Raw genomic sequence first — 15,025 nt, forward strand, 5'->3', positions numbered from 1 at the left:
CATGCTAAGGAAATTTTGTTTGATACCGATCCTGATATGGAATGAAGCTTCGAAGTCTGTCGAAATCTTGATAAAGCGATTGCATATTGCATGACAAGATCAAAACATCAAGCACAATTCAAACATCTTTACTTAATTTTTTTTTTTGTAAAAAAGTAGCTCAATCAAATGTTTAGACATTAAATAAGAATTGAAGCAATTGATTTTTATTAACTTTGATGATTGTATCTTCTAATATAGCTTATACTCTATTTATTTTTATTTTTCAAATTTATGCTACCAGTGTACTGCCCACTCAGTCTCCAAAAGTTAGATAAGGCTAAAACGGCCTTGCCTACTCCCTATATGGGAATAAAAAGGCATTACCTGATTTTTTTTTTTTTTGATTTGTACTAAGCCTCAAGGTTTTGCTCTTTCTACTGTTATCCATTCTTCAGATATATCCAAAAAAAGCTTCCGTTTCCTTTGAATTATTCTCTACATTAGGTTTACTTTGAAATTTATTTTACTATATGGTTCTTTATCTGTTATGTATTGCACTCATCCAATTCGCAGATTTTTCTGTAACATATTCTTTTGAAAGCCAGTATTTGTCTCATTTCCAAAGATCACTCTCCCTCACCTAATCTTTAGTGTCTTTTTTTTTTTCTTGAATTATTTTTTTATGTCTCCTGTGAGATTCACTACTTCTTGGAGCTTTTCTGTCTCTGGGACTGTTTGTTTCAATGTACTCTTGATTGCAGACACCACTTTGTTGTTTCTATCTTCCAGTTCCTTTTCTGTAATGGATTTCAGTTCTTCTTTGAGCACCACCTTCCTATGCACTTTTCTTGTGATACCCTCACTGGGTGTTCTCATGTCTCTCTGCCTATGAAACTGCCTTCACTTGTTGCTTGAGTTTCAACTTGATATTGACAATCACTAAGCTGTGATTTGATTCCTTGTCTACTCCTTGAACTGTTCAACACTGCTGAACTGGTGTGGCCCATCTCATGAGTATCATGTCTAGCATGTTTTTTGTTCTTCCATTGGGTGACCACCATGTCCTCTTCCTACAGTGTTTTTGTTGGAATTTTGTGTTGCATACCATGTCATGGTTCAAGACAACTTAAGCATTCTTTCTCCTCTTTCATTGCTTTCTTCATATCCATATTTATCCATTATTCTTTCCTATCCTTCAACTGAAATCTGAAATATTTGAAATCTCATATTAATAGCAGTGATAATAGAGAACAGTATAAAATTATTACTAAGATTATTAAAAAAGAAATCAAACATGCTAGAAACTTATGGATATTGGATGAATGCAAAAATATAGAAGAGGACTTAAATAAAAATAATTCTAAAAGTGCTTTTCAAATTATCAATAAGTTAACCAAACCTTTTACTACAACTAATTGGAGCATAGAAGATGAAGATGGAACTACTATTACAGATAACCAGAAAATAGTTGATAGATGGAAATGTTACCCAACCAAGCTTTTTCAAAAGGACTCTCAACTAACTGATGATATTTTGGATGGAATTTTGCCAGGAGGTTCAGAGGAAGGAGATTACCCAATATTAAAAGAGGTCATTGCAGCAGTTAACTCCTCAAAAATAGGAAAATCACCGGGAATTGATGGTGTCACAATGGAACTGATACGCGAAGGAAGTGACACCATCACAGACACCTTGCTAAATTTATTTCAGGACTTATGGAACACAGAGACTTGGCCTTCTGATTGGTGAACTTCTGTCCTTGTACCTATTCCTAAAAAGGGAAACAGCAATAAATGTAGCAACTATAGAACAATAAGCCTTATTAGTCATCCAAGCAAAATCCTGTTAAAAATACTATTGTCAAGAATCGAAAAGAAAATAGAAAGCAGATTATCAGATCAATAAGCAGGTTTCTGGAAGTCCAGAAGTACAATCGACCATATCTTTACAATACACATACTAGGTGAAAAATACATACAACATAACAAAATAATCTGTCTCAACTTTTTAGACCTTCAAAAAACTTGACTCAATATGGCACGAGGCATTATGGAAGATTCTAGAACATTATGGTATTGACAACAAAATCATTTGGATTATTAAATCTCTTTATTCTTCATCTGATGTGAGAATTGAAATTAAAATTACAGCAATGAATCATTCCAGGCAGAATGGGGGGTAAGATAGGGAAGCATCTTGTCCCCTCTTCTTTTTAATTGTTTTTTTCTGGAATATGCCATAGATGAAGCTCTTTATGAATATGACACTGGAATAGCAGCTGGTGGACTAAGAATAAATAACTTGCATTTTGCAGATGATATCAATTTTCTGGCAGAAAATGAAGAAGAATTGCAAGAAATAACCAGCTGTGTTTTCGGAACATTAAAAAAATATGGATTATACATAAACCTACAAGAAACAAAAACAATGATAACCTCAAAATCAGACATTAAATTCTTAAAGATACAAATTGGCAATAAACAAATTGAGAATGTAAACAAGTTCACTTATCTAGGAAGCACGTTGAGTCAAGATGGTCGTTCAAAATCTGACATTAAATACCGAATTGCTAAGGCAACCGTGGCCCTACAAAAGTTAAAACCATTGTGGGGAGATAACAGAATAGCAATCACAACCAGACTAAGACTAATTGATACCTTGGTGAATTCTGTCCTCTTGTATGGTTGAGGTGGAACCATATAACTTTACATTATTCTACATATTTTCCATGATATATTTTTTCTTGTGATTATATCAGTTGTTTTAATATCATTTTTTATTATAGGCATTTATCAGAACTTTTCAGCTCCCTCCCCATACTGTTTTATGTTGATATGTTGAAGTTTTGCTTTCCATATACAGCTTCTTTCAGTCCTGCTTTAGTCAGTCTTTCTTTCAGTCCTGTATGTGTTTGGTGATCAATGTACAGTTTCCTGCTATTTTATTTCAACTATTTTTTACCCAAATACCCTCTAATAAATAAAGCTAATAAATACTGGGAAGGAGGTGGAGAGGATCCAGAGACGAGTGACCAAGATGATAGCAGGTCTGTGGAATGAACCTTATGAGAACAGGTTGAAGATTTGTGGGTTGCAAAAATTGGTCGATAGGTGCAAAAGGGGTGATGTGATTGAGGCATTCAAATTACTGAAGGGTTTCTATAAGATTAATCCAGAAGATATTTTTGAGAATAGGACTGGTGGTGGGAGGACTAGGGGCCATACATGGAAGCTGGGCAAGAATGTGGTTAGCAGGGTGTTAGAGCTAGGTTTTTCTTGGAGAGTGGTGAATGAGTGGAATGGGCTGCTAGAGTCTGTTGTGGGTGCTACGACCGTGAATGAGTTCAAGGCGAGTTATGATAGATACCGTGTGAATGTTGAATAGTTGTTCTTGACATGATGTTAGGGCCTTCCTCGATGAGTCTGTCGACTCTATTTGTAATAGATTTCACGGTTTGATATGAACACAGATGATTAAGAAAATAACTATTTATTAACTTAAAAGCTAATATAATAATAATAATACCCAAATGTTGAATATTTATTAGCACCTCCCCCCCCCTCCCCCCACCCACATACACATGCATCAGTAGCCATTGTGTGTTGTCAATAGTGGTCGACAAAATTTAGTTTACTATTGTATGAGTTTACCCCTTGATTATCCTTTTCTTCATAAATTTTTTTTTTCCATCCACATCATTATGATTTGATATATTCTTTTGACAGTACAAAAGTCTAAAAGAAAGAATTAAATAATGTAATGTATGAAAATTTTTTTTTATTGGAATAATTCGCTACAAATCCAGTATTGGATGGTTGGGCACCTCCTTTTGTCCAGACAAAATTACTAGAGAAGGCTTGAAATTACATGACTACCCAACTAGTTGACCGGGCTAATACACATGGCATTTTGTGTGCTTTTGCACATTTTCACTTAATTGTGCTTAATCGCCATCTGCACTTAATGACGATCTTTTCATTTTGAATGATTCTTAGCTTATTTTGCTTACATTTAACCCTAGCTAGGACTTGTAATCAAGGGCTGGTTCTCAGTGGGGATGATAGTGGGTGGTATTAAGTATCACCATATCCACATGCACTGTATTTATATACTAATGGATTTCATATAATTATTTAGTTCACACATGGATAGGCTTATGTGTTCATCAGACATTTTTGTAATAGATTTCGCGGTTTGATATGAACACAGATGATTAAGAAAATAACTATTTATTAACTTAAAAGCTAATATTTCGCTGGTATTATATCCAGCATCTTCAGAGCACACAACACAAATTTTGTTACAAATGCAAAACAACCACAAACAGGTGTAACAGTGGGGCTAGTAAAAGTAATTGCAGCGTGCAACACAAGACTAAAGTCCTAATATGGCGCCATCTAGGTTTAAAAAAAAAAAAAAAAAATTCAGAGTTTTGAAATAGTAGTCCAAATGATAGTCTTAGAAATTTTGAAAAAATGAAATAAAATAAAAGTAATAAATATTAATTTGGTCTTAAGATGACTGTCTCCAAATCTTTGGTAGATTTATACAGCCATACTTATTAAGGTTTGGAGTATGTTTTAAGGCTTCTGTTGATTCCAGGAACAACCTCTCTCACTTGTAGAAGCTTCTGTACATTACTTTTGTTTCTTTCCGATTGATCCTGTGTGCAGGGGTATCCAAAGCATGGTCTGCCAGACCCGACTTGCCATTTGTAACAAACTTTGTGTTGTGTGCTCTGAAGATGCTGGATATATTACCAGCGAAATATTAGCTTTTAAGTTAATAAATAGTTATTTTCTTAATCATCTGTGTTCATATCAAACTATGAAATCTATTACAAAAATATTTAGTTCACACTTGATTTACATTTAATTAATTTTCTAGAGGTCCACGGTGATTTAGGGATATGCAAGTGGTATAATTAACAGATCAGAGATACATGTTAAAATGGCATCGTGCCATTTAATGAGTCGCATATTCACAGCCAGTATAAATTGAAGGACTATGATGACCCCAAGTCAGTGCAACTGCATCTGGGTGAAATGACTGTGAGAAGGGAACTGATGGAGTTTGAAAGATGCATTGAGATATGATTCCATGTTGCAGGCCTATCTGTTTGGCAAATTGCTGAAAAATTGGGCCATTCCAGGTCAAGAATCAGTGATGCCATACTGAGATAGAAGCACATAGTCAACTGCAAGTTCGACCTGCAGTGGACAACCTACCATACCCACCGAATGTGACTGTAGGGTGCAATGAAGGATTATATGTTGTAAGTTTTTTTTCACACTTGGTTAGACTATAATAAATTTAGTTTAATCCTTTATTCAAGTGTAAGCAAACAAAGTTTGCACCTGAAGTATCTTCAGGACTGAGGCAACTCGTGGTAAAGGTGGGCTAAGCTCTCATCACTTGTCTTAGTATCTCCCATAATGCAAAGCACATCTCCTTGTGGATATGTATAATGCTTTGCATTAAGGGAAGGGCCACTACCCAGATCGGTTTAGACTTTTATTGAGATCTCGTCAGTGGGAGCCAGACCCAGAGGTGGTGATGCTAAGGTGGAAGTAATGGAGAAGTCATATTTACCTGTAGGAAGTCCTGAAGATACTTCAGGCACAAACTTTATTTGCTTACACTTGGATAAAGGATTAAACTAAATTTATTATAGTCTAGCCAAGTGGAAAAAGGGAAAAAAAACTTCCAACATCTTTCTCTAATCCAGAGTAATTTAATAATAAGGTAAGACACCTTTTGGCAACTCATATAGGTAAATATGACTTCTCCATTACTTTGGTTCCACAGCCTTGTTGGATTAGTCGGCAAAATTACTAATCTGGCAAGGCTCTGGAACCAAGGTTGGTGGAAAATCAGTTGTGTACCTGTACTAAACATTAAATTAATAGTCGATGAAAAGAATCTAGTCCTTACTTATTCAGAGTTTAAAATACTTCATTATTGTCAACTACCAACACTTAAATCTCTGCAGTGTAAGGTGGGGGTAAGTTAAGGACCAATTAATGTGCTCCCTCACTTGTGAGGTGGGATGAGTGATTATACCAGCAGAAGCCACAGTTATCCAAATAAATGCCATTACTTTCTTGAAAATTTATTTTCTACAAATTGGAGGGGGGAGCGGCAATGAATTGAATTGCACAATGACAGCACTATTCACAAACATCATGGATATTTCATCTACAATCTACATGAATAGCTTTACAGAGTTTTGCGATGTTTTCGGATAGTGTGCTTGTTGTGAACAGTCATCCAGAATTGTTGTCGACAGTTGTTCATCCATTCTTGAAACCTTTATACCACAAGAAAGTTTTGTTTTTGTTCATAGCATTATTACCAAATGCTTCCTTAAGCATTCAGTAAGTTTCTGCAGCAGGTTATTTGAGGTTAAAGCAAAATTATATGCAGATTCTTTGCTCGTTAAAAATCCATTTCAGGTGGAGAATTTCTTAACCACAAAAACGTGGTGTTGCAAAAATGCATGTAACCGAAAAACACAGCTTGTCGGTTTGTCAGATGTTTGTATAATGGTCACAAGTGTACTACTTCTTACTTTTGTTATAGTGAACTTTGCACTGTAACAACTATTTCTCTTTCTCTAATGCTACTGTATTTGGAGTGATGCTCTTATTTAAGATATTGTAAAGTAAGAACTAATCATATCAGAGACCCTGGCAAATACTTGACTCTTGTCTTGTTAGGTGTAGTCTTCTTCCAGGAGGTTGACTACCATGAGCTTCTATCATGTATGGTTTTGTGCTTTTTTTCTTACATTCTTCATAAGACAAAAAAAAGTCCAGTCTTAATATTTCCCATCTAATGTGTTCTTTGTCTTCCTCTTATTTTTCCTTGAAACATTCCTTCTAAAAGTGCTTTTAATAGGGATTTATGCCTTAGTATGTGACCAGGTAGGTGGTTTTCCTTTTCTTAATGGTTTTCAACAGAGTCCAATCTTCTCCAATCATCTCTAATATTTCTAAATTAGTTTTTTAGCAGTCCATGGGACTCTATGGATTCTACTGAGGATCCACATTTCATGGCTTTTAGTTTATTTTCGCAATATTTTGATATTGTTCAGGTTTCTAGCAGTGTTGACCATACGTATGTTTTTGTGTGAATTTCCCTTGGTGTCGGAATATCTTTCATGCTAATGAAGGTTGATCTAGCAATTTCTATTCTTCTTAATATTTCCTTAATCATACTTTCCATTCTCTGTCATTAGTTGGTTCAGATATATATAACTCTCTAGATCTAAGGTATTTCCTCTGATCTTAATATTTATATCGGGTATTTTCCCCTTTTTTTTTTTTTCTCATGTTACCGGCATGTCGTTTTTTTTTTTTTTTTTTTTGAAGTTGAATTAAGTCCATATTTTTCACTTAGTTTCTTCATCTCTTCTAGTATGTTTTGAAGATCTTTATTTCCAACCAGCAGTACTATCTTGTTTGCATATCTTAAGTTGTTTATATTTCTGCCTCCTATGCTGACTCCTTAAGTTCTGCTAAATGCTGGAAGATATTTTTTGTATAGAGGTTAAACAAGATAGGAGAAAGAACACAGCTTTGTCTGACACCTTTCTTTACCGAAAATTTCTCTAAGGTTTCTCCTGATATTTTTATTGAGGCAGTTTGCTCCCAATATAGATTTGTCAGTAAAACTACTCCTAATTTTTTGATGCATTCTATTAGTTGTTCATGTTGTACACCATCTGTCCAAAAAGAAACCGAACTTTTTGAAAATAGGAGAAACTAGTGATGCCACCTGTTGTATCTTTTTGTTGTCGAAAGCAGCAACCTTCATTAGTGTTGTGTCAACTGTTTATGACATTTGTTTCATTAGAAGCCGAGTTACAGTGCCAAGAGTGACAGTGTGTTTTGACGAATGGTCAGAAAATGAGTTGCAAACAGAGAGCTGCGATTGACTTTTGTGTTAAACTTGGTAAAAGTTTTATCGAAATGCATCAAATGCTTCAAAAAGTATACGGGGATGAATGCTTATCCTGCTCAAGTTTACAAGTGGTTTAAGCGATTTCAAAGTGATCGTGAGACGCTTGAGGACGACGAAAAGCTGAGCCGTCCAAAAACTGGACTGAGTGAAGTTAACATCCAAAAAATGTGTGATTTCATCAAAGAAAACCCGAAATCATCCGTGAGATTGATTGAAGATGAATTGGGGATTCCAAAATCAACTGTGCACAACATTTTGACTGAGAGTTTGGGCGTTCGTAAATTGAATTCACGATTTGTTCCCCACAAGTTGACCGACAACCAAAAAATATATCGAAAACACTGCAAGGACCTCATTAAAACCACCTTGTAAGGATTGAAACGATCGTTACTGGCGAAGAAACGTGTTGTTTTGAGTATGAGCCCAAAACAAAGTGCCAGAGTGCTGAGTGGAGACCACCAGAAGAGGGGGCATCCGAAAAAAAGTCACTTGGAGAAGTCAAAAGTAAAGACAATACTGATTTGTTTCTATGATTCCAATGGCATTATCCACAAAGAATTCGTTCCACTTGGCCAAACGGTCAGTGGTGAGTTTTATCTCGAAGTTTTGAAGCGTTTGATAGTGAGAATTCGTTGCGTACAGCATGAATATTGTAATGCAGGTAGCTGGTCACTTTTGCACGATAATGCACCATCTCATCGTCTGAACATTGTGAGACAGTTTTTGAGCAAAAATCAAGTTTGTGTGTTGGATCACTCGTCGTATTCACCTGATTTAGCACCCTGTGACTTCTTTCTTTTCCCCCGACCTTCATTTGCAGATGAAAGAAAAGCGATACGACACCATTGAAAACGTTCAAGCTGCAGTAACCACGACCCTCAACAGTATCCCAAAAACTGATATAAAAAAAAACTCATTTAACGAATTAATCGACCGTGCCAAATGTGTATCGAAGCTGAAGGAAAGTATATTGATTGAAATAAATGATTTGAATAATTATAATTGGCCTGTGTTTTATTTTCTATCAAAAGTTTGGTTTCTTTTTGGACAGAGGGTGTAACATAACTTTTTGCTATCTGACTGATTAGACTGATTGTTCTGTACTCTTCATATAGATTGTCTTAGATTTTTTAGGTATTGATAAGAATACCAAGTGCTTAAAATCTTTTGGTGGGTGTCCATTCCTAGTGCTTTTTCTGGTTTCAGTTTCCTAATGGCATTTGTTACTTCCCAGGTAAAAATAGTAGGCCCTCCAAATTTTCTTGCAATGGTTTATCTATTTTATTATGGTTGTAGAGTTCCTTTGAATGCTCTACCCATCTATCCCTTATTTTGTCTTTCTCCATTAGGATGTTTCCACTGTCATCTTCAATGTAATGAGAGCCTACCCTTTTCCAAGATTTGCTAGTTAGCGCCTTAACTTTTTCATGAAGTTCTCTGTTTTTGTGTTTTTTGTCTAAAAGCTCGATTCCCTTGCATTTGTTGTTGAGTGATAGTTCTTTTGCAATCCAATATTCTTTCCTGATCTATCTCCTTGTTTAAGTTGTTGTATTCAGGACGATTTTTGTGTTTATTTCTTTCCTCCATTTTCAGTATGTGTCATTCATCCAGGGTTTGCTCATCTTCTCAAATTTGGGAATTGTTTGTTTTACTGCCTTGTTTATGTCCTCTTAAATTTCTGCCATCTATCCTCAATCTCATCTTTAGGGTAAGGATACTTGGTGGAATCAGGAACATTAACAGCAGTGATTGTACCAGTTCCTTTAAAAATTTATCTTGTATTTCTTGATATTTAAGGGAGCAAATATCATATTTTTCTATGTTTATAGGTTTTATTGTTTTCTTTAATTTTATTGCTGCTTTAATGACCACAGGGTTGTGGTCTGATCCAATATCAGCCCCTGGGTATGTTTTGATTTGTGAGATGTTATTCTGGAATCTTTTTTAAATCATTATATAGTCAGTCTGGTTTCTGTAGCTATCTCTGTGGCTTTTCCATGTGTCAAGTCTTTTAGGAAGTTGGCTAAACAAAGTATTTGTCATTACCAGATTATGTTCTTCATAGAAATGTATCAATTTTTCTTCTCTTGGATTTCTTTGTCCCAGGTCTTGGTTTCCCATGCAGGAAGAGATCTTTTCTGAGCCTACTTTAGTGTTTAGATCTTCTATAACAATAATTATGTCACCTGATTTTCCATTGTTAAGTGCATTTTGAATGCTTTTATAGAAATATTCTACATTTTAATCTGGTAATCAGAAGTAGTGCATATATTTGGATGATAAAAATATTAAAAAGATTGAGCTGCAAATTTTAATGCAATTGCTCTATCACTTATGGGCAATCTTATTTTTTGGTATAAATGCTATTCCATTCCTATGACTGTCTTTGCATGAGTATATAACTGAATGACTCTGTTTATTTTTCTGCTATTAGTCCATTTGACTTCACTTATACCAGCAATGCCAATTTTCATTGTTTCAAGTTCTTGTATAAGGTTATCTAACTTTCCAGCTTCATATAACCTCCTCACATTCCAAGTTGTAAGCCTTAAGAGAAGATTCTTGGTTTTCAGACATGAAGGATTAGGAGATACCCTCCCCAGAGGGTTTAAGGTATCTTTTTCATATGCTATTTTCATAGTATCTGTCTTACATTCCCCAGTTTCTTTCTCTTTTTCCCTGTAATGTTTCCAAGAGACAAAAGTTGTAGAGGGTCTAACCTTGTCTCTGTTGCTTAAATCCAATATGGTTTACTATGGAAGGTTATGTGGTGAGGTTCCTGTCTCTTCCACAGGGACTGGCCACATCTGTTTTGTCTCGAAGTGTGCCCGGACTATGTCACATAGTTTGCTGTCATGCCTTCGTTACCATTTTCAATTGTCAAAATAATTGTCAAATATTAAATAATTGACTAGTTTCTTTAAAAAAGAAAAAAAAATGATAGTAAACTGGTATGAAATAGTATATCCTTTTTAAGCTATGCAAACCAAATGTCCTTTTAATAAAGCATTTTTTCCTTAAACATTTTTTTTACTCTTCTTCTTCTTCATGTAGCGTCCTCAGTGAGAGGGTGCAGCACCATGTCCTTCCAGTTCTCTCTGTTGGTGGCTTTCCTTTTTGTTTCTGCATAGCCATATGATCTTGTCCATGATCTTATATCTTCAAGCCATGTCCTTCGTTTTTTGCCTCTTGATCCATTTCCCATAATTTTTCCTTCTAAAACTATTAGTATCCTCTGTCCTGCTGAACCTCTTAGTACATGTCCTGCCAATCTCATCTTTCTCTGGATCATTTCCTGTAATAAAGATCTCTGTGTTCTCATTCTCTGTAGGACATCTGTATTTGTCACATGTTCTGTCCATGGGATTTTCAGAGCTCTCCTATAGCACCACATTTCAAAGGCCATTATCTGTTGCCTTATTCTCTTCTTGAATATCCAGGTCTCACTTCCATATGTGAAAATTGGCCACACTAATGTTCTTATCATTCTTTTCTTTGTCTCAATACTCACAGAACTTCTGAGCAGATCTTTATTTTTCCAGAATGCATCTTTGGCTATGGCTGTTCTTATTTTTATTTCTTTATCTTGCTTTCCATTTGCAGCAAGGTAGGCACCTAAATATTTGTATTCTGTTGTTTCTGACTCGGATCTGTTTTTCTTTTGAGATTTTCATAAATTTGGTCTTTTTTGCATTTATATCTAATCCAAATTCTTTAGCTTCTTCAATTAGTAGCTACAGTAATTTGATTAATTTATTTCAGTTTTTTGCTATTAGAATGGTATCATCAGCATATCTAAGATTGTTGTATTTTATACCGTTGATTCTAATTCCTGTTTTTTGTTTTTCAATCTTTTTCATCACTGTCTCACTATAGATATTAAATAGATTTGTGAAAGGATACAACTTTGTCTAACTCCTCTTTTTATTTTCACTACAGAAGCCTCAGAGTTGAACAGCTGCATTTTCTGTTTGGTGTAAATCAGTTTTATAATCTTAAGTATATGATCTTCTATGTCTAATTTATCTAGTATATTGAACATTTTATTATGTTTTGCCCTGTCAAAGGCCTTCTGAAAGTCTATGAAGCATATATAAATGTTCTTATTTCTTTCAAGGGATCTTTCCATTAGTATTTGTAGTTCCAGGATAGCATTAATGGTTCCCATTCCTCTTCTGAAGCCTTTCTGTTGTTCACTCAATTCACTGCTTATGGCTCTTTCAATTTGTTTGTTAAGAATGGTTAAAATAATTTTAGCTGCATGGGATATTAGGCTCGCAGTTCTGTAATCCTCGCAGTTTTGTGCATTATGTTTCTTTAGAATTGGTATGCAGATAGATGTTGTAAAAGCTTCAGGTAATTGTATTGTTTTATAGTTGTCCTGAACAGATTCCCTAAATAGTTGTTATTATTGCCAGTCAAAGCTTTCAGCAACTCACCCAGAATATTATCACATCCAGGGGATTTATTATTAGGAAGATTCTTAATCACGTGTTCTTCCTCCTTTCTTGTGGGTAGAGTGGTATCTGTTGTTACGTTTAACTTAAGGTGTCGTGAATCATCTAACATGTTACCATTATCATCATCATAGAGATCTGATAAGTACTCCACCCATCTTCCATTTATCTTTTCCTTATCAATGAGTATGTTTCCATCTTTATCTTTGATGTTATTAGACCGTGTACGTTTTGCTTTTCCATTAATTTCTTTCACTTTCAGGAATGCTTCTCTAGTTTTGTTCCTATTTTATAATTCTTCTCAGTGCACTGCCTACTTATCCAGTTTTCTTTCAATCTTTTACATAACTGTTTGATTCTTTTATCCAAAGTTTTATATCTTAACCTTTCTTCTTCATTTGCTCCTCTTTTCCATGTTCTTCTTTCATCAATAAGGTTGATTACCTCTTAATTATCCATAGAGATCTGATAAGTACTCCACCCATCTTCCATTTATCTTTTCCTTATCAATGAGATAAGGTTCTGCATCATGGTTTTTTCTTTCTTTCTTCTTGTTTATTGATGTGGTTTTTAGCAGATGTTATGATTACTGCTTGTAGTCTATTCTGAGAGGGTTCATTTTCGTTTTGCAACTGTGCAGACAGCAGTTCTGAAATATTTTCATTGAATTTTGATTTTATTATTGGATTTTGTACCATTTGCAGATCCCATTTTAGGGGTTGAATTCTTTTAAATTTTATTGTTTTCAGGCAAATATTCATCTTCATTAAGACCAGTCTATGATCAGATCTACAGTCAGTACTTGGCATCACCTTTGAGTTCCGTATTCCATTGAAGTAGTGTTTACTGACTACAATATTGTCTAATTGATTTTTGTATCTTCCATCCAGACTTTTAAATCACGTGTGTTCTTCTTGCTGGTTTTCTTGTTTTTCTGGAGGAGAAAACTAGAGTTTCAGGAGAAAAAACCTGCTGCTACTGTATAAGACTGCCTAACTCACCATCAGTTGAAATGCTCTGATGAAAGTTCATATCTTAGATGCCTTTCAAACCCATTTCTTTCTGCATCATGAATATTGACTGAGCTACAGAGGCTCTGTTTATAGTTAGAATAACATAGTGCAAAAAAAATGATATACTTATTTTATTTAAAAAATTACTTTTTTCTTTTCTTAAAGGAACGTTTAATTGCCATTCTTCTTGGAATGCTCAGACTTCAACGTTATAATTTCATTGGAATTTATAAAGAAGAATCGTGTACTGCTTTAAAAGCTACTGTCAAACAAGTAAGTATTTGGTTACATATATCTGTTTTATAATTTAAAACTCAGCTGGGCTAGCATGTGGATTATGCCAACCCATTATGAGTTTCTTTTTTAAATCTTTTCACTATTTTGAAATCTGATATGCTTTTCTTTGTTATCTGAGATAACATCTCTCATCAAGAAAAATAGCTTATAATCACTACTTCAAAAAATAGATTGGACTTATAATATATCACAAGTTTAGTAACGAGAATCAGTTTTATTGAAATAACAAAACTCATCAAGTTTTGTAAGCTGTTGAACTTACATCATCAGGCACACAGGACGAATAATTATACACAAATGATTTTTCACAAATTTCAGTAGTCCAGTACATGTGATGGTGAAAAAATCATAAATAAAACAACTAGAACAAAGTGGTTCAAAGATGCCCCTCCCCTCTAGCATAATAGTCAACCAAGTTCTGAAAAAGTATAATATAAATAGGTACTTCAAATAAAAAAGGAACATAGGTAAAACTGTTTTTAATTTGACTTTCTTCAATGAATATAAATTTTATATTACATTTTGTATATTATAAAACAAAATTCAAACTTGACTCGAGAAAGTAAAATCCAAGTTAATGTCATCCTTGAGTTTGATGTCTGCTGCCAAGAATTTTTATTTGAGGTACTAATTTAGTCAATTTCAATCTCAAATCTCCACCATTTGTGATATCTAGACAATTTCTTTTTTTCAGTAAAGTCATTTACAGCACTAAAACCACATTCAACTAAATATGACAACAGGAAGCGCAACAGTAATTTTCTTGCAAAACTAGTTGAATTTGGGTATTTCATTTCTGTCTCATCACAAAGCCATGCCATTGTTCCTTTTATGTTAAATAAAGTCTGATAGATTCATCATTTTGCATTTCTGAGAGTTCTTCTTGATACTGCGTGGCCACAACAGTTAAGTCCACTAGCATTGACTGAGTTTTCCAAGATCGAAAATCAGTTTCTTTTAAATCAGAAAATCTGTCATTTAAATCACAGGCCATTTTGCTCAGGTGATCAGCAATATTCTTTTGACATAATTGCAGAAATGCAATGAAGCCAAATATCTTAGCCTTTGTATCAACAAGGGTCTTATTTGCTCCTTGCAGTTGCTTATTTAACATATTCATCATTTCAAAAATATCTGTCAAATAACTCACAAATGCCTGACCATCAACTGTTTGTAGGAGTTTCATTTCAGGTTTGTCATTAAAAAACTCACTGAGAATATCAAATAATTCCATGAATCTTCTTAGGCAATTCCCCTGTGACAGCCATCTCACCTCAGTGTGAAACGGTAGTCTTACATGGTCAGAAGTTT

At 34.5% G+C, this 15,025-nt stretch overlaps 1 protein-coding gene across 2 annotated transcripts in view; it reads left to right on the forward strand.

The window, feature by feature from the left end:
* scat (VPS54 subunit of GARP complex scat) overlaps positions 1–15,025 on the forward strand; it is a 393,993-nt gene that overhangs the window by 136,818 nt on the left and 242,150 nt on the right. For both annotated transcript variants that reach the window (XR_016548906.1, XM_090398663.1), the window contains exon 10: positions 13,583–13,690. Coding sequence is in view for 1 of the 2 variants with exons in the window: in XM_090398663.1 (XP_090254789.1) it covers positions 13,583–13,690 (108 nt within the window). In the remaining variant the exon portion in view is untranslated. The remainder of the gene's footprint in view (positions 1–13,582; positions 13,691–15,025) is intronic.

Source organism: Typopeltis vanoorti, chromosome 10 (assembly GCF_054136105.1).
Source record: "Typopeltis vanoorti isolate ZY-2024b chromosome 10, IOZ_Tvanoo_1.0, whole genome shotgun sequence".
Classification (NCBI taxonomy): domain Eukaryota; kingdom Metazoa; phylum Arthropoda; class Arachnida; order Uropygi; family Thelyphonidae; genus Typopeltis; species Typopeltis vanoorti.